Source organism: Somniosus microcephalus, chromosome 2 (genome assembly GCF_052327205.1).
Source record: "Somniosus microcephalus isolate GS21.2 chromosome 2, FLI_Smic_1.0, whole genome shotgun sequence".
NCBI lineage: Eukaryota > Metazoa > Chordata > Chondrichthyes > Squaliformes > Somniosidae > Somniosus > Somniosus microcephalus.
Genome location: NC_140988.1, coordinates 172431297 through 172454203, shown reverse-complemented (window position 1 = coordinate 172454203; position 22907 = coordinate 172431297). Strand labels below are relative to the sequence as shown.

At 43.7% G+C, this 22907-nt stretch overlaps 1 protein-coding gene across 1 annotated transcript in view; it reads right to left on the bottom strand.

Annotated features, from left to right (window-relative positions):
• Positions 1-22907, bottom strand: part of lap3 (leucine aminopeptidase 3) — a 45965-nt gene that overhangs the window by 9665 nt on the left and 13393 nt on the right. The window contains exons 4-10 of the mRNA XM_085966737.1: positions 16979-17084; positions 14877-15036; positions 13908-14072; positions 12321-12476; positions 10824-10948; positions 9894-9982; positions 3918-4020 (exon numbers count right to left, since the gene is read on the bottom strand). Coding sequence (XP_085822863.1) covers positions 3918-4020; positions 9894-9982; positions 10824-10948; positions 12321-12476; positions 13908-14072; positions 14877-15036; positions 16979-17084 — 904 coding nt within the window. The remainder of the gene's footprint in view (positions 1-3917; positions 4021-9893; positions 9983-10823; positions 10949-12320; positions 12477-13907; positions 14073-14876; positions 15037-16978; positions 17085-22907) is intronic.

Genomic DNA, 22907 nt, shown 5'->3' with positions numbered 1-22907 from the left:
GAAAAAATTTCCCTCTCTTCCCTCTCTCTCCCAGTCTCTCTCTCTCTCCCCAGTCCAATTCCAATTCCAATTCCAATTAAAATGCTTTATTGGCATGAAAGTTTACAGAGAACCATATTGCCAAAGCTTACATAGCAAAAAGGTACAGTTTTCCAACATTCTGTAGGTGTCAATCGATTTGACATTTGTTGGGTACATACAATATTACTTTTAAACAATATTAATTTTAAACAGTCTTTGTACTTCATTTGGTACGTTCAATATTAATTTTAAACAGTCCTCAGGTTGTGACATGTTGTTACATATTTGGCCCCAAGGTATGGTCTGTCTCCTTCTCCTAGTACTAATCTCAATTTTGACAGATCATCCAATTCCTTGAAATCTGGGGGCAGTCTCTCTCTCTCTCCCCTCAGTCTCTCTCTCTCTCTCTCCCATTCTCTCTCTCTCTCCCCATTCTCTCTCTCTCTCCCGTCTCTCTCCTCTCTCTCCCCCAGTCTCTCTCTCTCTCTCTCCCGTCTCTCTCTCTCCCCCCAGTCTCTCTCTCTCTCCCCCAGTCTCTCTCTCTCTCCCCCAGTCTCTCTCTCTCCCAGTCTCTCTCTCTCTCCCTCTCTCGCTCTCTCTCTCTCTCCCCCTGTCTCTCTCCCATTCTCTCTCTCTCTCTCCCCGTCTCTCTCCTCTCTCTCCCCGTCTCTCTCTCTCTCCCCCCAGTCTCTCTCTCTCTCTCCCCGTCTCTCTCCTCTCTCTCCTCTCCCCGTCTCTCCTCTCTCTCCCCCAGTCTCTCTCTCTCTCTCTCTCTCTCTCCCGTGTCTCTCTCTCCCCCAGTCTCTCTCTCCCCCAGTCCCTCTCTCTCTCTCCCCAGTCCCTCTCTCTCTCTCCCCAGTCTCTCTCTCTCTCTCTCCCCGTCTCTCTCTCTCTCTCCCCCAGTCTCTCTCTCTCTCTCCCCCAGTCTCTCTCTCTCTCCCCAGTCTCTCTCTCTCTCCCCCAGTCTCTCTCTCTCCCCCAGTCTCTCTCTCTCCCCCAGTCTCTCTCTCTCTCTCCCAGTCTCTCTCTCTCTCTCTCCCCCAGTCTCTCTCTCTCTCTCTCCCCCAGTCTCTCTCTCTCTCTCCCCAGTCCCTCTCTCTCTCTCCCCCAGTCCCTCTCTCCCCCAGTCTCTCTCTCCCCAGTCTCTCTCTCTCCCCAGTCTCTCTCTCTCTCCCCCAGTCTCTCTCTCTCTCCCCAGTCTCTCTCTCTCTCCCCAGTCTCTCTCTCCCAGTCTCTCTCTCCCCCAGTCACTCTCTCCCCAGTCACTCTCTCTCTCCCCAGTCTCTCTCTCTCCCCCTCAGTCTCTCTCTCTCTCTCCCGTCTCTCTCTCTCCCCCCTCAGTCGCACCCTCTCCCCCCAGTTTCTCTCTCTCTCTCCAGTCTCTCTCTCTCCCCCCCAGTCTCTCTCTCCCCAATCTCTCTCTCCCCCCAATCTCTCTCTCTCCCCGCCAGTCTCTCTCTCCCCCCCAGTCTCTCTCTCTCCCCCGAGTCTCTCTCTCTCCCCCCCAGTCTCTCTCTCTCCCCCCCAGTCTCTCTCTCCCCCCCCCGTCTCTCTCTCTCTCCCCCAGTCTCTCTCTCCCAGTCTCTCTCTCCCCCAGTCTCTCTCTCTCCCCCAGTCTCTCTCTCTCCCCCAGTCTCTCTCTCTCCTCCAGTCTCTCTCTCCCCAGTCTCTCTCTCCCCCCAGTCTCTCTCTCTCCCCCCAGTCTCTCTCTCTCTCCCCTCCAGTCTTTCTCTCCCCCAGTCTCTCTCTCCCCCAGTCTCTCTCTCCCCCCAGTCTCTCTCTCTCTCTCCCCAACTCTCTCCCCCTCTCCCTCCACTCTCTACCTCTCCCCCCAAGTCTCTCTCTCCCCATCTCTCTCTCTCTCTCTCCCCTCAGTCTCTCTCTCTCTCTCCCCCCCACCCCCGGTCTCTCTCTCTCCCCCTGTCACTCTCTCGCTCTCTCTCTATCTCCCCAGTCTCTCTCTCTCTCCCCAGTCTCTCTCTCCCTTCGCCCATCTCTCTCCCTTCGCCCATCTCTCTCTCTCTCCCCCAGTCTCTCTCTCTCTCTCCCCGTCTCTCCCCAGTCTCTCTCTCTCTCCCCCTCAGTCTCTCTCTCTCTCCCCATTCTCTCTCTCTTTTTCCCCAGTCTCTCTCCTCTCTCCCCCCGTCTCTCTACTCTCTCTCTTTCTCTCCCCCATCTCTCTCTCCCCCAGTCTCCCTCTCTCCCCCTCAGTCGCTCTCTCTCTCTATCTCCCCAGTCTCTCCCTCTCTCTCTCTCCACATCTCTCTCTCACCCCTCAGTCGCTCTCTCTCTCCCCCCTCAGTCTCTCTCTCTATCTCCCATTCTCTCTCTCTCCCCAGTCTCTCTCCTCTCTCCCCCCCAGTCTCTCTCTCACACTCCCAATCTCTCTCTCTCACACTCCCAATCTCTCTCTCTCTCTCACTCCCAATCTCTCTCTCACACTCCCAATCTCTCTCTCTGACACACCCAATCTCTCTCTCTCTCACACTCCCAATCTCTCTCTCTGACACTCCAATCTCTCACACTCCCAATCTCTCTCTCTCTCACGCTCCCAATCTCTCTCTCTCACGCTCTCAATCTCTCTCTCTCTCACGCTCCCAATCTCTCTCTCAAACTCCCAGTCTCTCTCTCTCACACACTCCCAGTCTCTCTCTCACACTCCCAATCTCTCTCTCTCACACTCCCAATCTCTCTCTCTCTCACACTCCCAATCTCTCTCACACTCCCAATCTCTCTCTCTCACACTCCCAATCTCTCACACTCCCAATCTCTCTCTCTCACACTCCCAGTCTCTCTCTCACTCCCAATCTCTCTCTCTCACACTCCCAATCTCTCTCTCACACTCCCAATCTCTCTCTCTCCTGCCCTCTCTCTCCTTCCTTCCCTCTCTCCTTCCCTCTCTCTGTCTCTCTCTCCTTCCCTCTCTCTTTCTCTCTCCTTCCCTCTCGCTCCTTCCCTCTCTCTCTCCTTCCATCTCTCTCTTTCCTTCCATCTCTCTCTTTCCTTCCATCTCTCTCTTTCCTTCCCCCCCTCTCTCTCTCCTTCCCTCTCTCTCTCTCCTTCCCTCTCTCTCTCTCCTTCCCCCAGTCGCTCTCTCTCTCTTCCCCCCCAATCGCTCTCTCTCTCTTCCCCCCAGTCGCTCTCTCTCTCTTCCCCTCAGTCGCTCTCTCTCTCTTCCCCCCAGTCGCTCTCTCTCTCTCTTCCAACAACAACATGCCCTCAAAAGACCCTCGGCACCGCCGGGCACTTCAGCGAGTATTATAATAGGGTAGTGGTTATGTTACTGGACTTGACAGAGGTCTGGATTAATGATCCAGAGTATGAGAGTTCAAATCCAACCATGGCATTTGAATTTGAATTTAGTTTTTAAAATCTAGAAATAAAAACTGGTTTCAGTGAAAGACCATGATGCTGTCGAATTGTTGTAAAAACCCAACTGGTTCATTAATGTCCTTTAGGGAAGGAAACTTGTCGACCTGGTTTGGCCTACATTCCAGTCCCACGTGATTGACTCAACTGACCCTGAAGTGGCCGAGCAAGCCACTCAGTTGCATCAAACCGCTACAAAGAATATCACCCGGACTGCAGCAGTTCAAAAAGGCCCACCACCACCTTCTTGGTGCAACTAGGGTATGGGCAATAAATGCCGGCCTTGTCAGCAATGCCCACATCCCAACAACGTTTTAAAATTCTGAATTAAAAGTTTTGCTTTGAACACATTTCAAAAGTTGTCAAGCAAAGGAGTTCCAATGTCAAAATGACACAACGATGCAGTTGTAGTTGGAATGACTTTCTCAGCACTCTCATTCCTAAAGAAATTGGCAGACATTGCATTGTTGTCATTGCATGCACTTACTGACCTTGTACAGGATCAAAGAAAGTTAGCATTGCAATACCTGTTAAAGTTGCTGCATTTACAACTGCTTTGGGGTTAAAGTTGTGTGCATAGCACAGGGCATCAGCTAGTATCAAACGACCCTCAGCATCGGTGTTATCCACCTTAAAAATATAGGATAATTCAAGCAGTGAGGACTAAGAAAACTTCACTGAAATAAGATCCGTAACCAGAATTCCAACAAGTAAAATAATGGATGGCGCGAACATTCAAGATTCTGGTTTAAGTCAATTACTTCTGATGGTTTCACAAATAATCAGTTTGAAAACACAACGCCCCCCCCACCCTCACTCCCAAGGTCAAGTTTCAATCTTCAATCCCATCAGTTACCAGCTCCAGTAGTGGTAGCATAGTGGTCATTGGACTAGTAAGTCAGAGCCTGAACTAATGATCCAGAGACATGAGTTCAAATCCCACCATGGCAACGGGGGAATTTAAATTTGCAAGTAATGGTGACCAGGAGGAAACTACCAGATTGTTCTGGCTCACGAAGGGAAGGAAATCTGCCGTCCTTACCCGGTGGTAGACTCTTAGCTACCCTCTGAAATGGCGACTCACCACCGCCAATTAGGGGTGGGCAATAAATGCTGGCCTTGCCAGCGACACCCACATCTAATGAATAAAAAAACACCAGAGTGACACTTTTAAGCAATTCTTTTTCCTTCTGTGCAAAATGCTGAACCTTCCCTCAACAACTTCAATTGATAACATAGCTCAGGTTTCGTCGTCACATATTTAAAAAGTTAAAATGAAATTCAATTCCAGGGGTCTGAATAATTTTTAGTCCCACCACATTCCCTAAATGCCTTATATACACTCACACAATACAGGTAAATGTACTTCACATGTGTATATTTATTTAACAAACATCTACCACCATTCAGCAACCAAGGAAGTAAGGCACTCACAATTAATCAAAAAACACTTGCACTCTACTATTCATCTTACTTTTTTACTAACAAACACAAAAAGGTTAAAGTGTACATGCATACATGTGTAAATAAGTATTGAGATCACATGTCCAACAACAGTGATTAATACTCTCTTTTTATTTACTAAGCAGAAATGTGATTAGCCTCATCTGGATTCCCAATTAGCCACATGTCGCTCGTTGCTAATGTATTGGACAACACCGGTCTATGGCAAAACCCATTATAAAACTGTCAATAGTTACTTGCAGTACCGGTTATGCCTGTAGATGGCACTGTGATTGGGCTTTTACAATATTAAATGTCACAATATAACAGAGAATGGTAGCCTAGTGGTTAAGGTACTGGACTAGCAACCCAGCGGTTGTGAACTTAACTCCAAGCGTGGCAAGCTGTAAAACTCAATTCAATAAACCTGGTAATTTGTGCATATGAGCATAAAAGCTGTTGTCATAAAAACTCAAGTGATTCACTAATGTGCTTCAAAAGAACAGAACCTGCCATTCTTACAATGGTCTACGTGGTTAACTCAGAGCAACCAGGGATGGGAAATAAGTTCTGCTTTGCCAGTGTTGCCTACATCCCAAAAATAAAAGTTACCTCCTAAAACAACAGAGTTCAAAACATGGGTGGAGCCTACTTGCGGGTTCTGGCCACCAAGTGTCAATGCGATGCAGTCTTGTGTCTGAGCAAGCAAACATGTCAGTAGAAGTATTAGCAATAGTAAATTAAAAGCTCTAATTAAATTACATAGGATATACAGCACAGAAATAGGCCATTCAGCCCAACCAATCCATGCCAGTGTTTATGCTCCACTCGGGTCTCCTCCCGTCTTTCCTCATCTAAATCTATCAGCATAACCCTCTATTCCCTTCTCCCTCATATGCTTATTTCGCCTCCCCTTAAATGCATCTAAACTATTCGCTTCAACCACTCCCCGTTGAAGCGAGTTCCACATTCTCACCACTCTCTGGATAAAGAAGTTTCTTCTGAATTCCCTATTTGATTTCTTGGTGACTATCTTATATTGATGGCCTCTAGTTTTGCTCTTCCCCACAAGTGGAAACATTCTCTCTGTATCCACTCTATCAAACCCTTTCATAATTTTAAAGACCTCTATTAGGTCACCCCTCAGCCTTCTCTTTTCAAGAGAAAAAAAGAGACCCAAGTCTGTTCATCCTTTCCTGATAGGTATAACCTCGCAGTTCAGGTATCATCTTTATAAATATTTTTTGCAACCTCTCCACTTCCTCTATATCCTTTTTATAATATGGCAACCAGAATTGTACACAGTACTCCAAGTTTGGTCTAACCAAGGTTCTATACAAGTGCAGCATAAAATCTTTACTTTTCAATTCTATCCCTCTAGAAATAAACCCTAGTGCTTGTTTTTTTTATGGCCTTATTGACCTGTGTCGCTACTTTTAGAACATAAGAAATAGGAGCAGTAGTAGGCCAATCGGCCCCTCGAGCCTGCTCCGCCATTCAATAAGATCATGGCTGATCTGATCCTAACCGCCAATCCACTATCACAGAACCATCTCCTGAATCTAACAGAATTAGACACACGAAATAGGAGCAGGATCAGGCTACACGGCCCCTGGGCCCGCTCCGCTACCCACAGGGCCATGACCGATCCGAACCTAGACTCATGTCCAAATTCCTGCCCGCTCCCCGTAACCCTTAATTCCCTTTACTTCTAGGAAACTGTCTCTTTCTGTTTTAAATTTATGTAATGATGTAGCTTCTACAGCTTTTTGGGGCAGCATATTCCATGGACCTACCACCCTCTGAGTGAAGTAGTTCCTCCTCATCTCAGTTTTGAAAGAGCAGCCCCTTATTCTAAGACTATGCCCCCTAGTTCTAGTTTCACCCATCATCGGGAACATCTTTCCCGCATCCACCCGATCCAACCCCTTCACAACCTTATATGTTTCAATAAGATCACCTCTCATTCTTCTGAACTCCAATGAGTAGAGTCCCAATCTACTCAACCTCTCCTCATATGTCCATCCCCTCATCCCCGGGATTAACCGAGTGAACCTTCTTTGTACTGACTCGAGAGCAAGTATGTCCTTTCTTAAGTATGGACACCAAAACTGTACGCAGTATTCCAGGTGCGGTCTCACCAATACCTTGTACAAGATTCTTATTTCCCAAGTAATATGTGGCCTCCCTATTTTTCTTACCAAAATCACAGCCTTTCACCTCATCCAATGACTAAATCCTCTGCATGGTGCTTGTTCTCCACTCTGCCAATCAGTAATCCCAAAGCTCATTGTCAGCGAGCAATCGCCTGGTAACCTGTTCCCATCAGCTTCGTCTGTGACCTCCCCGGGCCGCCCATGTATAAACTTCTTGTTTCCTTGTCTACTGGATCTGCCTCACACTCCCTGCCCTGTCCGGTAACTGTTTTTCTCGCTTGCTCAGTCACTGTTCTGTCAAACACCTGTGTTTTTAGGCAAGCGCCAAAATCCAGGCCCTGCAAGTCCCTTCCCCCACCCCACCCCAATCAGAATTTTTGCTCTCAGCAACAGAGCAACATCTTGCCCCTCCCCACTGGGCAGGAATTTTCCTCTCGGTCTCATTTAGAATCATTTCACTCCCCTAACTGACCTCTCCCCTGTATCCCCCACCCCTCCACAGTGATTTCACTCCCCCAAATGACCTCCCCACACACTGAGCAGCTTTCAGCCCTGCCATGCTTAACAATTTGCTGCTACTGACCAGCCTTTTGGCCCTTGCCAAAATCCCCTCCCCATCACTGCAGGCCCACTATTATCCACTACAGTCCCTCCCACCACTAGGAAGAGAAATCAACTTTGGCACTCTGCCTCTTCTCCTTTCAGGATGACAAGCTGCAGACATAGTCATACGCCTCCACCAATTCTGTTCTATGGGCAGTCATTAAAAGATGCACAACAGTTTACAGTATTTAGCATTTAATTTTCTATAGTGCCTGCTCTCTGCTCAGTGCCTATGACAGCACAGATAAAATTATGATTGACATTAATGGGAAATACAGGTGCAGTTTCACATCTAATTGTTCTATGGCACAGCATATTGGTGTTCCATGATCTGCCCTAATGTAACACCATAACATTTTTGAAATGGTATTCAAATATCATTTAAAAAGATCCACCACAGAGGTTGCATCTACAATGGGTGCTGACATCGTCTGAGCTTCAATGGCCCATATTTTCCGATCGGAGGCTTCCTGCGCGCGGAGGCCTCCGATCTGGAAAAAATCTACGCCCTTACCCGAGGGCTCCAGAGGTCCGGCCATTTCCGCTCCTGGGCCTCTGCTCTATGAAATGCGCAGGGCCCACGTATCCCAGGGGCGCATGCGTCCCTGGGATCATGTGGGCCATGGGGAACCAATGAAAGGGAATCGCCCTTCATACTTTTGACAAAAACACATCAAAACATTAAAAAAAAAAATTAAATCACGTTTTTAAAATTAGTTAAAATTACATAAAATTAATTATTTTAAACAAAAAATTTAAAAAATTTAAGTTTTTTTACAGGGCTAAAAATAAACTTACCTTTTTTAAAAGTATTTTTTAAATTATAAATGAGTGAAATTTTTAAAAAACTATTTTTAAACTCTTATGCTGGTAAAAGCAGGCCTTATGCCTGCTTTTACCAGGCTTAAGATTTTTTAAGGGATTCCAGCAGGCGGAGGTTCTGCAGAAAGCGGAACTCTCCACCCGCCGAGGCCCTTCTCCAGGGCAGGCGTGCGATCTGTCAAGAGGATTCTTGACAGATCGGAAGTGCCGGTTTTCAGCACATGCACTTCGCATGCCTGAAACCGGCACTTGCGAGGTCCCTACGGGTGGGTACACAGCTCGTACACACCCGTACGGATCGGAAAATATGGGCCAATGATTTTTGTCAAAATGGGGAATGTTGGCCTATTAAACATAGCTGAGGACGAGACTATAACAGGCAATAAAGAAATGGCAGACCAGTTAAATAATTTTTTGCATCCATTTTCACAGTAGAGGAAGACGACAAAATACTAGCAGCAATGTTCCTGTTTAGCTGGCAGTCGTCCAGTAGTCTGGAGGTCCCAGGCATGCCGCTCAGCGGCTTATAAATGGAAAAACTGCGCAAGCGCGGAAATTTGCATGGGCCACAGAGCCCGTTAAAGGGGCCATGCACCCAAAAAATATTAGTGGGAACATTGAGCAGCGGTACAAGAATACCAAAAAATAAGTCATGGGAGGAACTTACTGGATTTAATGCAAGTAAAAAATGGCAATGGAAGAAATAATGGTAATAATAATCTCCAGGACCTGATGGTTTTGCAAATTTCCACCACCCTTGGTGTGAAAAAGTGCTTTCTGATTTTACTCCTGAATGGCCTAACTCTAATTTTAAGATTGCCCTCTTGTTCTGTATTCTCCCACCAGAGGAAATAGTTTCTCTGTATCGACCATATTGAATTCCTTTATTATTTTAAACACCTCAATTAGATTAGATGAGGAAACTGCAGATGCATTTGCCATAATTTTCTGAAGCTCTTTAGATGTGGGAATTATGCTGTGGAAAATTGCAACTGGCACACCATTATTTAAGAGAGGGAGGGAGGGAGGGAGAAGCCTATCAGTTTAGTATTAGTTGTGGGGAAGTTACTGGAATCTATCATCAGAGACAGAGCACTTGGACAAGTATGAGCTGGCCAAAGAGTCAGAATGGATTTTTGATAAGTAGATCCTGTCTGACTTTTTTGAGGTCACTAACATTGAGTGTCTATGAATGTTGTCCATATGGATGTCCAGAAAACATTTGATAAGGTTCCACACAAAAGATTAGCAAAATTAAAAGCACACGGAATTGATGGTAAGCTTGTGACATGGGTCGGCTTGGTTGGGAAGTAGGTGACAGAGTAGGGTTAAAGGGAATGTATCCCATCAAACCACTTATCTTATTGACTGCATCACAACATTTACTGCAGCACAGACAGATCCATTCACATGTAGCGCCAAGTAAAAAACGACCATCCCTGTCCTTAAAAATATTAAAAAAATTAAACATTATTTTACCTGTATTGTTTTCCCATTCTTTGCTTTGACTACATCACCAGGTTTATTTGCTCTGCCATTCAGCATATTTTCACACAAAGGAGCCAGGCCTAAAAGATGCATTAGCCATTAGTAATAAAGCTTTACCACCAAAACTAAGTGTGTGCCTCCCATCTTCTAGCATCCCCAAATGGAGGTGGTAAGAATTATATGCACCTCCTATTCAGAAAAGTGAAATCTTTGGTTCAGTACCTGATTCTGCTCATTCTTTCACAATTTAGAGACATTACACACTATTGACAGGATTTAAAAACACTCTTCAATGCAGTGCTAGTAAAGTGGTGATTTTCTGTAGAATGAGGGGTTACCTCAGAGAAGTAAGAATAGTTTATACGAGGACTATCTGGGGAAGTGCTGATTGGACCTAACCCACTTCTTTTTGGAGGCAAGGGAACAGGGCACTTAAAACCTCTCCCCTTCCCCATCTAAACTGTTCAGTTAACAAATGATGGATAGAACAATACCATTCTTGGAACTGGGAGAATGAAAAAAAAATTGAGGTAAATATTAAAATGTTTGAATAAACTAATTTTATAACAAATGAATTTCCAGTGCTGCCTTCCAGAAATGTGGATTTTTAACCCTTTAAGCTAAAGGAAGTATGAACATCAAAATATTCACACGCACAAAAATACAATTTATTCCAAGAATGTAAATTAAATTGTGACTTTACACAATACTCCCTTTAAAATGGCAGATAAATTGTGTAGATACAGGCGCTCCCACATGTTAAATGCAAGAAATGACATTTAGTACTCAAAGGGTTCATGATGAAATCTTCTGAAACGAATAAATTGTGCAACTAAAGCAAACTAAACATGCTTAGATCCTCATTTTGGTAACACCTCCAAATTTTCAGCCTTACAAGAGAATCATATCCCAATGTTTTACCTATAATGTTAAGGGGAAGTTTCAAAGATGCTGCGGTGATGATGGCAGAACAGATTGTTGCTGCTCCTCCCATGTCAGCTCTCATTGCATCCATACCTGACGCGGGTTTAATTGAAATTCCACCACTGCCAAAAGAGATGGTGGAGATGCAGTTAGCTAAAACACAACTCCACAAGCATGAATACAAAATGCTATTCTGTGCTACAATCTCAAAGTTTGTTCTTAAAACAATGTTATTGTTGCTCCCATCGTATAGAATCCAGTTAGAATGAATTTGCTAGGAACCTAAGTGAATTGCTGTGGCCATAGTGTTCTCAGGCAGGATTTTCCAGTTATCTTTCCAATACTATGTAGCAACTGAACCAAAATCTGGAAAACTCAACCAATGAGAGTTTGAGTTTAAATGCCAGTTGAGTCATAGAGTTTTACAGCACAGAAAGAGGCCCTTCGGCCCATCGTGTCTGCGCCGCCCATCCATCCCTGTCCAGTCTAATCCCATTTTCCAGCATTTGGTCCATAGCCTTGTATGCAATGGCATTTCAAGTGCTCATCCAAATGCTTCTTGAATGTTGTGAGGGTTCCTGCCTCCACCACCCTTTCAGGCATTGAGTTCCACATTCCAACCACCCTCTGGGTGAAAAAGTTCCTCCTCAAATCCCCTCTAAATCTCCTGCCCCTTACCCTGAATCTATGCCCCCTTGTTATTGACCCCCCCACTAAGGGGAAAAGTTCCTCTTTATCTACCCTATCTGTGCCCCTCATTATTTTGTACACCTCAATCAGGTCCCCCCTCAGCCTTCTCTGCTCCAAGGAAAACAACTCCAGCCTGTCCAGCCTCTCTTCATAGCTGAGGCGCTCCATCCCAGGTAACATCCTGGTGAATCTTCTCTGCACCCTCTCCAAAGCAATCACATCCTTCCTATAGTGAGGCGACCAGAACTGCACACAGTACTCCAGCTGTGGCCTCACCAGCGTTTTGTACAGCTCCATCATAACCTCCCTGCTCTTATATTCTATGCCTCGGCTAATGAAGGCAAGTATCCCATATGCCTTTTTAACCACCTTATCTACCTGCTCTGCTGCCTTCAGGGATCTATGTACATGTACACCAAGGTCCCAGGGTATCAGGGTTCCACCTCTACTAAGTCGAAAGCTGGATCAGGGTAGGATAAAGGTGTGACGGGGTGGGATCATGGCTCAAGCTGAGGTTTACTTTGCTGTTGATGAAAATTGAATGAAAGCCTTAGTAAGTAATGCCTTCACAGTGGAAAAAAATGACTTCTGATTTCGAAAAAAAAATGACTTTTGTCATGGGAGTTTGCGTTGGAAGAATTTCTGAACAGCACACTCCACAAACACCTGTGATTCAAAACGAGTCAGATGGGAACTTTAATAAAGACTATGATTCAATCTCAAACTTTCAGGTTGGAAAGCCAATATGACATATGGAATTTTAATTTTTTTAAATATAAAACAATAAAACCACTCAGAACTTACCTGTCAAATGTTATACCTTTTCCTACAAAGACTAATGGTGATTCACCAATAGTGGAACCGTTATAGTGAACCTCTAAGAAAACTGGCTCTTCATCTGAGCCTTTAGCCACACTGAGGAAAGCTCCCATCTGTTGCTTCTCAATCCAGGATTTGGGTCTATGAGTAATGTAAGAAATATATGAAAAACAAACATTATTGTAAACTGCCTTCAATAAAACAATATCTGACATAATTACCATTCTTTTTAATTCACTCGTCGTTGGCAATACTGGCAGTGACTGCCTATCCCTAGTTGCCCTGAGTGCCTTGTTAGGCCATTAGAGCAGGCAGTTAAGAATCAACCACATTGCCGTGGAACTGGAGTCACATATAGGCCAGGCTGGGTAAGGACAGCAGATTTCCTTCTCTGAAGGACATTAATGAACCAGTTAGGGTTTTACAGCAATTCGGGACTTTAATGGTGACTTTTTACTGCTACCAGATTTTTTTGGTAACTGAATTCAAATTCTCAAACTGCCATGGTGGGATTCAAACTCACATTCTCTGGATCATTAGTCCAGGCCTCTGGATTACTAGTCCAGTAACATAAGCACTAGGCTACCGTAATACAACTGAGGATAATACTAACAGCTGAACTAGGTCTGAAAACTCAGCTACAAAAGGTCTCATTAATTACAGCCAGCTTTTTGTGTGATTTTTGGAAATCAGTTAAGGACTTCCTCAGTGTAAAATGAATGCATATTTCCCCACAATCCCACGTAGTGAATCATGTAAATAGAATTAGCTCTTGGATGCACACAACACTCTTGTACACATATTTGAAACTAGGTGCTGGATGATGAATCTGATTAGACAGTTGTACAACAACATTGGTTAAAGCTCTGCCAAGATACATTTGATTCTTCTACTGCAGACCTCGAGTTGAACATAGTAGGTGTAGGTTGCGACCTTTTCCTTTGGAGCTTTATCCCCCTTCCTACAAATTTATCAGGTTCTCTCCCTTTGCTGGGTATGGTTTCACAAGTGATAGGTGCCCTCTGGTACCACATCCAAGTGATCATTCTGAACTTGACGAGGGGCATTGCCAGCTAATTCAGCAGGGATAAGGGAATCCAGCCTCTCAGCTTTCTAGTCTGCATGGCTCAGCTATTCATTACTTCAACTCATTGGGATAGGGGAGCAAGATTTTGATCAGCAACGATGAAATACAAAAAAATCCTGAGTTACTGTTATTCCGCACTTTGGTAAAGCAATTTAAAAAATGAACACAGAACTCTTTTAGCCATCAGCTAAGTTACACCAGCTAGTAATAAGACAGCCAACAGTCTGTCTCAAAGGGGAAAAAAAGTCTTCATTTATTTTTACAGCATAAATACAATATATTAAAAATAACATAATAGATAGTAGAGAAGCATTCTGTGTATTAACTATACTGTTCATAGTCTGGAGTTTTCCTTTGCCACATTTTAATAAATTAATAAAAGCGGACCGTGAACCATTTGCACTCTGCCACTCCAGCCTTTATCTCACAAATACTGCAACTCCACATTTAATGTTACCATTCTCAGAACAGGATGTCAGAATTACCTTATGTGTACTTTGACTTTATCACCTGTTGAATGCAGTGCTTGTTGAATGGTCTCCGCAAAACTGGTTGGAGTTAAATAATTAGCTGGTGCTTCCATCAAATGCCGTGCTAAATTCTGTCCTTCCGCATACAGAACTCCTTTCTGCCACGTTTCACTTTCCAAACTTGCAAAAAGAAATACAGGTTTTTTTAAATGTGCATGTTAAATTCAATGCAATTTAATGAAGCAAAGATATTTAGCTATCAGATCTAAATAACCTAATCTGACAGACTAACCCATTAAAAAAAATTGAATCTGGAATTTTCAGTACTTATTTCTGTGAGCAATTTATGTAGTTTCAAAACTGTAGCCTTTTTTCTTTAAAGAGTTCTTGGACCAAACTACAGAAATCAACCAAAAAGATTAGTTTTACTTTAAAGCCTAATTATTTACAATATTGAATATCACAAAAGTGGTTATATTGTAGGTAAGTGAACAGGTTTAATTAGATTCCATCTTTTTTTTAAAGTAATTAAGTCAGTTAAATAAAAGTACAAAAAAAGGAAAAACTGCAAATGCTGGAAATCTGCAACAAAAACAAAAGCGGAAACACTCAGCAGGCCAGTCACCATCTGTGGAGAGAGCAGACGTTTCAGGTGTAGACACGTCAAAAAAGGGTCTAAAAATAAAAGTACTATACTGACCAGCGTTGCAACTGAAATCAGAAGATAACATATAGGATTAGCAGCACAGGCTTGCACAAATTAAAAATCCTGCCACTACAGTATTTTGTTAAATTATGGTTGAATTCAAATAGAGTCACAACTAACTTGCCAAGAACAGAAAGCTACAGAATGATAATGACAGCAGGTGCTTAGCAATTCAGTGCTTTGGTGAAGTGCAGATTTCCCAAAATATAACTGAATACATAGAATATCCTTTATAAATTTGAGAGCATGTTTTCTGTAAATAAGTAATATCTCGATACCTTCCATATGGTTTCACAGTGACCACTGATTTCTTTTTCTTCTTCAGCTCATTATACTCAAACAAACCCAAAACGGATCCTTCCGCTGCACACTGGGCATCCCCACATGGATCAATTTCCACCAGAGGAACCTCTAGGTCTTGTAACTGCCTGCATCCAACTAAAAGAAATTCAGATACTAAATTTTCTATCATTAAAGCACTGTGCATATGCTTTCTTTTTTTAGTGCAATAGATCCACAAAACATTCAAATAATATTTCGTTGAACTGTTACTCATTATAATCAAATGCTACACATGAGATTTTAAAATCATTACTCTGTTGAAGTGGAAAGCCATGTGGAATTGTATAATGAGAAACTTGGCCTCAAACTATCATTTTAGATTTTAGTAGTTTTTAAATAGTAATTCCTAAATGTTCCAAACACCCAGGAAGTGTTTGTCAAGTCTTAGTGCAGCGGTTGTGATGTTAACACAGCCACAATTATTTTCCATTGTTATTTTTTGTATTTGTATTTCACCGGATAACTACAAATGAAGAAGGCCATTCAGCCCATCTAAATCCACACATTCAGAAAGAACCCAATACCCATGTTTTGTAAATGGTTCCCTGGTTTTTGCCTCCATTACGCTATCTGGAAATCTCTTCCATAAGTAGGTCACTTGTTTGTGGAGAAGAATTTCCTGATATCAGTCCTGTGCTTTTGTTCACAGACAATTTTTATTTAAAACTGAGTTGAATACACCTCAGCAGCTGAGACCTACAAGTTCTTTAGGGTTGAAGTTGCCACCTGTCCAGTTTTGGACGAGAAAGTCTGGTTTTTAAGTGGGCTGTCCAGAAATTTTTCAGAGATCAAACATAATGAAAGTCTAAAATAACAACAGAAAATGCTGGAAAAACTCAGCAGGCCAGGCAACATCCGTGGAGAGAGAAATAGAGTCAACGTTTCGGGTCGAAACCCTTCCACAGAACTGAGAGAAAAGGCAGGAAATGAAACAAAAGGCAGTTTGGGGGTCTGGGAAATGGGGGAGGGGATGAAAGAAGAGACAAGAGATATTCAAGGTGAGACGAGATAGTAATAGGACAGGTAAAGAAACAGACAATGGCTCTAAATGAAGTGTGAAATGCGCTGGCAGAGTGAAAGCTGCCATGTGGGAGAGAAAGAAGGAAAAGGCACAAACCAAAAGTGTGGATAAAAAATATAAAAATATAATAGGGGCCGAGGTTAAGATCTGAAGTTGTTGAACTCAATCTTGAGTCCGGAAGGCTGTAAAGTGCCTAATCGGAAGATGAGGTGCTGTTCCTCAAGTTTACGGTGAGCTTCCGTGGAACAATGCAAGAGGCTGCAGACGGTGAGGTTTGAGTGGGAATGGAGCGGTGAATTAAAATGACAGGCGACCAGAAGCTCGGGGTCACCCTTACAGACTGAACGGAGGTGTTCCGCAAAGCGGTCACCCAATCTGCGTTTGGTCTCCCCAATGTAGAGGAAACCACATCGTGAGCAGCGAATACAGTATACTAATTTGCGAGAAGTACAAGTAAATCGCTGTTTCACCTGGAAGGGGTGTTTGAGGCCCTGGACAGTGGGAAGGAGGGAGGTATATGGGCAGGTGTTGCATCTTCTGCGCTTGCACGGGTAGGTGCCGGGCAAAGGGGAAGGGGTGCTGTGGGTGATAGAGGAGTGGACTAGGGTGTCTTGGAGGGAGCGGTCCCCACGGAATGCTGAAAGGGGAGGGGAGAAGATGCGTATGGTGGTGGGATCTATATATATTATATATATTTTTTAAAGTCTATGTTTTACTTCTTCCTGTGTCTTGTGATGTGGAGCCATTAGTTATTGAGGTTTGATGAATTTTAAACAACAGCAAATATCAACTTAAGGCATGAGGCCAACCCTTACCCAGCCTCATGCCAACATCTATCCACTTTTGGCCTTGGCAAATGGTGGTAACTCCACAAGGAGTGGTAATAACCCAGTACATATCAGACTTCTCTGGACTAGGTCCCTTTATAGACTTAAACATATCCCCACACTTCAAAAAAGTTTCATTTTAACATGTCACTGATCTCATTACATTTGCAGTAACAAGAGCACACTTTACCTGCTATAGCAGCTCGAATATTTTCTTTGCCTTCATCATATTGTTCCAAATTATTAACTCCAGCACTTTTGTCACCAAGTCCAACAACTACAATATGAGGGAAATCCTATTAAAGCAAAACATCTTTTTAATGATTAAGAACACGGACATTATGATCTTGTATTACAATTCATATAATTGCATATTACAGCCCTTCATTTTCCCCATTAACTATCAGTTTCTCTTGTTCTTCTTCAACCATCATGCTTTTGCCTTAAGTTGAGAAAACAAGTCAGTCTAGGTTGACCATGGATTGCTACATGGTATTTATTACTAATATATATAATTCAATGATCACCTAACCAAGAAGCACATTCTGTAATACACACCCGGATTTTGAGATGGGTATGACAGCATACTCAGAGTACACCATCATAGCGCCTGTGAAATACACCACAAGTTCGAGATTTCCGTACGCACTGAATCCCAAACGTGCGATCTGTCAGGGTATGCCATGACAGATCAGCCGCACCACTGAGGAACACACAATCGCTGGCACAGAGTTGGGCTATTTGCCCACCAACTGCCCAGCAATTACAGACAGTTGCTGAAAGCAAGCATAGGAGCCTAATTTTCTGTTCACTTAAGAAATGACTACAACCCTATTAGTACTTTTACCGTAGCTGGACCAGCTGGAGTAACTCATGGAATTATGCACAAGGGCCTTGTAAATTTAGTGAAATAAAAGTTGCAATAAGGTAAATCACATCACAGTTTAATACCAGCTGCTAAAACCATTAAAATCCAGCAGCTGCCTTTCCAGATACCTAGCTCATTTCCGCTGTCTTTCGCTTCATTAATTATTAATCCCAAATGCAGCCATGGTTAGAGCCACAATGGACTTATTTATTTCGTAGACACATGCCAAAAGCAAATGGTGGCAGCTCTTTTGGGGGTTTGGTGATAGGCAAAAGAAATCTGCCAACATTATTTTTTAATGCTCAAAACATACCGTAAAAGAAGATCTGCAGTTGAAAAATCACTACTTTGCATTTTTAGGAGTATATATATTTTGGCCGTTTACATACATTTTCCCAAGAAATACTGGCAAATATATCTTTGTAAAGAGAAACCTTATAATTAAACTTGCAATATGTTTGGCCCTTGTCTTTTGCTGCAGTATGATAGGGGACAGCCCGAACAAATTATATAATTCTGAAACTCTTTGTTTTAAAATGTGTACCAAAACTATCTTCACTGAACTTGTGGAAATCAAATGATCACTAACGGCATGAACACATTACACCTGCAGAATTGTCACGTTAAAACACACTGTCAATGCATAAGTAAGAGAAAACAGACTACTTGCTTAACAGGAACCGCCTGTAGAACTGTTTGAATTGATTTTATGGATATATACAGAGGTATCTGTGTGATGAATAAAGCTTTTCGTTTTGTGAGACAAATTCTGTCCTTTCAACTTAAAAATGAACATAAACTATGTAATGCATCTATAACAAGGAAAATAGATTTATCTATTACCAGTCTAAATGAGGTCTGAATAATATATTTAATCCTGGCCCAGAAATTCGGGTCTCCATGGGTGAGTACGCACGGGGTACTCACCCGTAGGCCCAACGGAAGTGCCAGTTTCCTGCATGCACTGCGCATGCGCGGGAAACCGGCACTTCCGTTCCCCTGAAAGGGGTTCAGAGTTCGAACGCGTGCGCGGGAGAGGCTGCGCATGCGCATCGAACTTAGGTTTTTTCTTTACAGGTTTTCCCGGGAGGGTAAGTCTGCAGAAGTTACACATTTAAAAAGCAGGCATAAGGCCTGCTTTTTACAAGGTAAGTGGTGAATTAATTAAAATTAAAACAGTTTTTCCATAGGTTTATTATTTTTAAATACTTTAAAGCAAGGTAAGTTTATTTTTAGCCCCGTTAGAAAATAAAATTATTTTTTTCAAAAATTTAAATTATTGTTTAAAATAGTTATTTCATGTAATTTATAGTTTATTTAAAAAGTGATTTTTTAAAATAACATTTGAACAACGGCATCCCTGACACCACCATCCAACTAGAAGGACGCACGGTCTTCCGCGCCGACAGAGCAAGGGAGGCGGTTTGTGCATTTACACTAACAATGCCTGGTGCACCAACAGTGACATAATCGATAGATCCTGCTTGGCTGATTTGGAATTCCTCATGGTAAGGTGCAGACCCTTCTACCTGCCTCGGGAATTCACGGCTGTTATCATCACTGCAGTCTACATCCCACCACACGCTAATGCCAAACTAGCACTGAAGGACCTCTACAGGGCCATCAGCGAACAACAAACTGCGCACCCAGACGGAGCTATTATCATCGCGGGGGACTTCAATCACATAAACCTAAAAACTGTACTAACGAAATTCCACCAGAATGTTTCCTGCCCCACAAGAGGGGAGAACACACTGGATCAAGTCTACACGAGCATTGTAGACGCTTATAAGGCCATTCCCTGCCCCCACCTTGGGAAGTCTGACCACCTCTCCCTGTTTCTAGCCCCAGCATACAAACCGCTCATCAAAAGAGGGAGAACATCAGTGAGATCAGTGAAAGTATGGCCAGAGGGGGCAGTATCGGAGCTTCAGGATTGCTTCGAACGCACTGATTGGGGCATGTTTGCCCATAATGACATCGAGGAATACGCATCCACAGTGCTATTCGACATTAACAGCTGCGTCGAGGTAGTCACGACCCATAAAAATATCAGGACATACCCCAACCAGAAACCCTGGATGAACGGAGAGGTCCGCTCACTGTTGAAAGCACGCGACGCAGCATTTAAATCTGGCGACGCGGCGGCTTACAGTGAAGCTAGGACCAAGCTAAAAAAGGGCATCAGGACTGCCAAAAGGAAACAGACACTGCGGATAGAGGATCATTTCCACAACAACTCGGACCCCCGGCGCATGTGGCAAGGCATCCAGTCCATCACTGACTACAAGGGCAAAAACACCAGCCCCCCGGTTAGCGATGCCTCCCTTCCGGAGGAGCTTAACTTCTACACTCGCTTCGACAGGGACAACAAGGAGCCGGCTACCAAAGCCTTGCCACCCCCGGAAGACCAGGTGCTCACTCTGTCGACCTCCGACGTAAGGGGTGTTCTACGCGGAGTGAACACACGAAAGGCTGCTGGACCGGATAGCATCCCTGGACGGGTACTCAAGGAATGTGCTGATCAGCTGGCTGATGTCTTCACCGCCATCTTCAATCTGTCATTGGCCCAGGCAGTAGTCCCTACATGCTTCAAGACCACTACCATTATTCCTGTGCCAAAACAAACGGCTGTGATGTGCCTGAACGACTATCGACCTGTCACACTCACACCCATCATAATGAAGTGTTGAGAGAGACTGGTCCTGGCTCACATCAAAGCCAGTGTTCCCGCCTCTCTTGACCAACACCAGTTTGCCTATCGTGCAAACAGATCAATGGAGGATGCAATCACAACTGCTCTACACTCGGCACTGAATCACTTAGATGGTAAGGAGACCTAGATCAGAATGCTGTTCATAGACTACAGCTCAGCATTCAACACTATCGTCCCCAACAAGCTGGCCACCAAACTCCAAACTCTTGGCCTGAACACTTCCCTCTGCAACTGGACCCTGGACTTCCTAACAAACAGACCCCAGTCTGTCAAATTAGGTAACCACACCTCCCCCCCCCTGACCCTGAACACGGGGGCCCCACAAGGATGTGTGCTGAGCCCCCTCCTCTACTCCCTCTTCACCCACGACTGTGTGGCTGTTCATGGTTCCAACACCATCATCAAGTTTGCGGATGATACCACAGTAGTAGGCCAGGTCACCAACAACGATGAGTCAGCCTACAGGGAGGAGGTCCAGCATCTCGTGAAGTGGTGCGCCGATAACAACCTGGCCCTTAACATCAAGAAAACCAAAGAAATCATTGTGGACTTCAGGAAGTCTAAAGGCGGAAGTCACACCCCCATCCACATCAATGGGGCTGTGGTGGAAAGCTTTAAGTTCCTCGGAGTCCACATCACGGAAGATCTCTCCTGGTCCCTCAATACCTCCTCTCTGGTGAAGAAGGCCCAGCAGCGCCTATATTTCCTAAGGAGGCTGAAGGGATGTAACCTGTCACCCCTGATCCTCTCTAACTTTTACCGCTGCACTATAGAGAGCATCCTGACGAACTGTATCACAGTATGGTATGGCAGCTGTAGCTACTATGACCGGAAAGCCCTGCAGCGGGTAGTCAAAACTGCCCAACGCATTACCGGCACCCGGCTACCGACCATAGAGCACATATACCAGAAACGCTGTTTACGGAGGTCACGGTCCATCATCAAAGACCCTACCCATCCCAGCCACAGTCTGTTCGCCCTCCTGCCATCTGGGAGACGCTACAGATGCATTCGCACCCGTACGACCAGATTTAGGGACAGCTTCTTTCCCAGGGCTGTCATCCTACTGAACTCGACAAATAAACTCTAAAGCCTGCACATCTGCCAATGCACTTTATTATGGTTATGTTTATGTTAATGTATTACAAGCCAAATGTATGTTGAATGTTTAAATGTCTTAATCTAAATGTACACTCTCGGGAGCCGCAAGCCTACATTTCGTTGTACTGCACTTGTGCACTAACAATGACAATAAAAGTTGATTTGATTTGATTTTTGATTTGAAGTGCAGGTCGGGTCTTACACCCGCGGGAAGCCCCCGACCCGAATTTCTGGGCCATTGAATATATTGTTGGGAATCTCTTTCTGACATTCAACATTACTTGTAGGAGTGTTAGACCTTTACTGAGTATCTAAACAGGGATTCATAAATTGCAAGTTAAAATGCAGAAAAAACCCAAAATGCTGATATGAAATAAGTCCAAGTACCAGTTTAATTAAGTTTTTTTTTATATAAGGTTTTATAGGTTTTTAGAAGGTTTTAAAATGTAATTTCAATGTAAAAGACTGAAAGAAGTTTTTGTGGGCGTGGCTTAGTTTTGACAGCTTTTGTGGGCCTGTCTCCCTTACACACAGGCTGTGCGTTGCGCTCCTGGCCTTTCTGATGTCATATGCTGCGCAGAACTTTGCAGCGCTGAAGAGGAAGTCTCCGTTCCGGGCCTCACTCAAGTTAAATTCGTATTCTTTCGCAGGTCGGCGGCATATCCGCAGCTACACCGCCGACCACAATTTTTGGCCCATTGTTCTCAGAGCGTTGTAGAGCAATACAGTGCTCCATCTAGTGGCTGGGTCGATATGTAACAAGGGAAACTGAATTGAAATATCAGTACAGGGATACAAACCTACAACTCTAAGAAGTGTGGTCAGAGGGGCAGGTTTTGAGGAGGGGAGTGAGGTAGCCAAAGCAGAGGATTAAGTAAGTGGATTCAAAGGTGGGGCCAGGAGTGATGTACAACAGGCCAGAATTGAAGGAGCAAAAGGTGTGAACTGGAAAATAGATCTCAAGGAGTTTGCCAACCATGAGTTAGGGGACTATTCAAATGCATAACCATTTTGTTTTTCAACATAAAGCAAGTTTACTGAGAGATTACAGAAATTATGCAATCAAAATCAAGCTTTACCTCAACTGTGCAACACAAGTCTAGAATAATTCCATTGTATTCATTAGTTCAGTTTTTGACCAGTATTCAATTTCATACCAGTTGTCAGATTGCAGTACTGTAATTACTCTGTCTAAAATTATGTAATTTCTAGGCCTTTAGTAATTTGATAATTAGATTATGGAGTAATACATTATTGATTTGGTTCTGGATGTTTGGAAGCTGTGTATTTTGCAGATATGACCAAATGCACCGATAGTATTTGAAATTCTGACTACAATTCCTCATTAGAATTATCATATAATCATTTCCAATATATGCTGTTTATCTATCCCAACCTTATACTAACACCAGTAATATTAGAATGTTAACATTC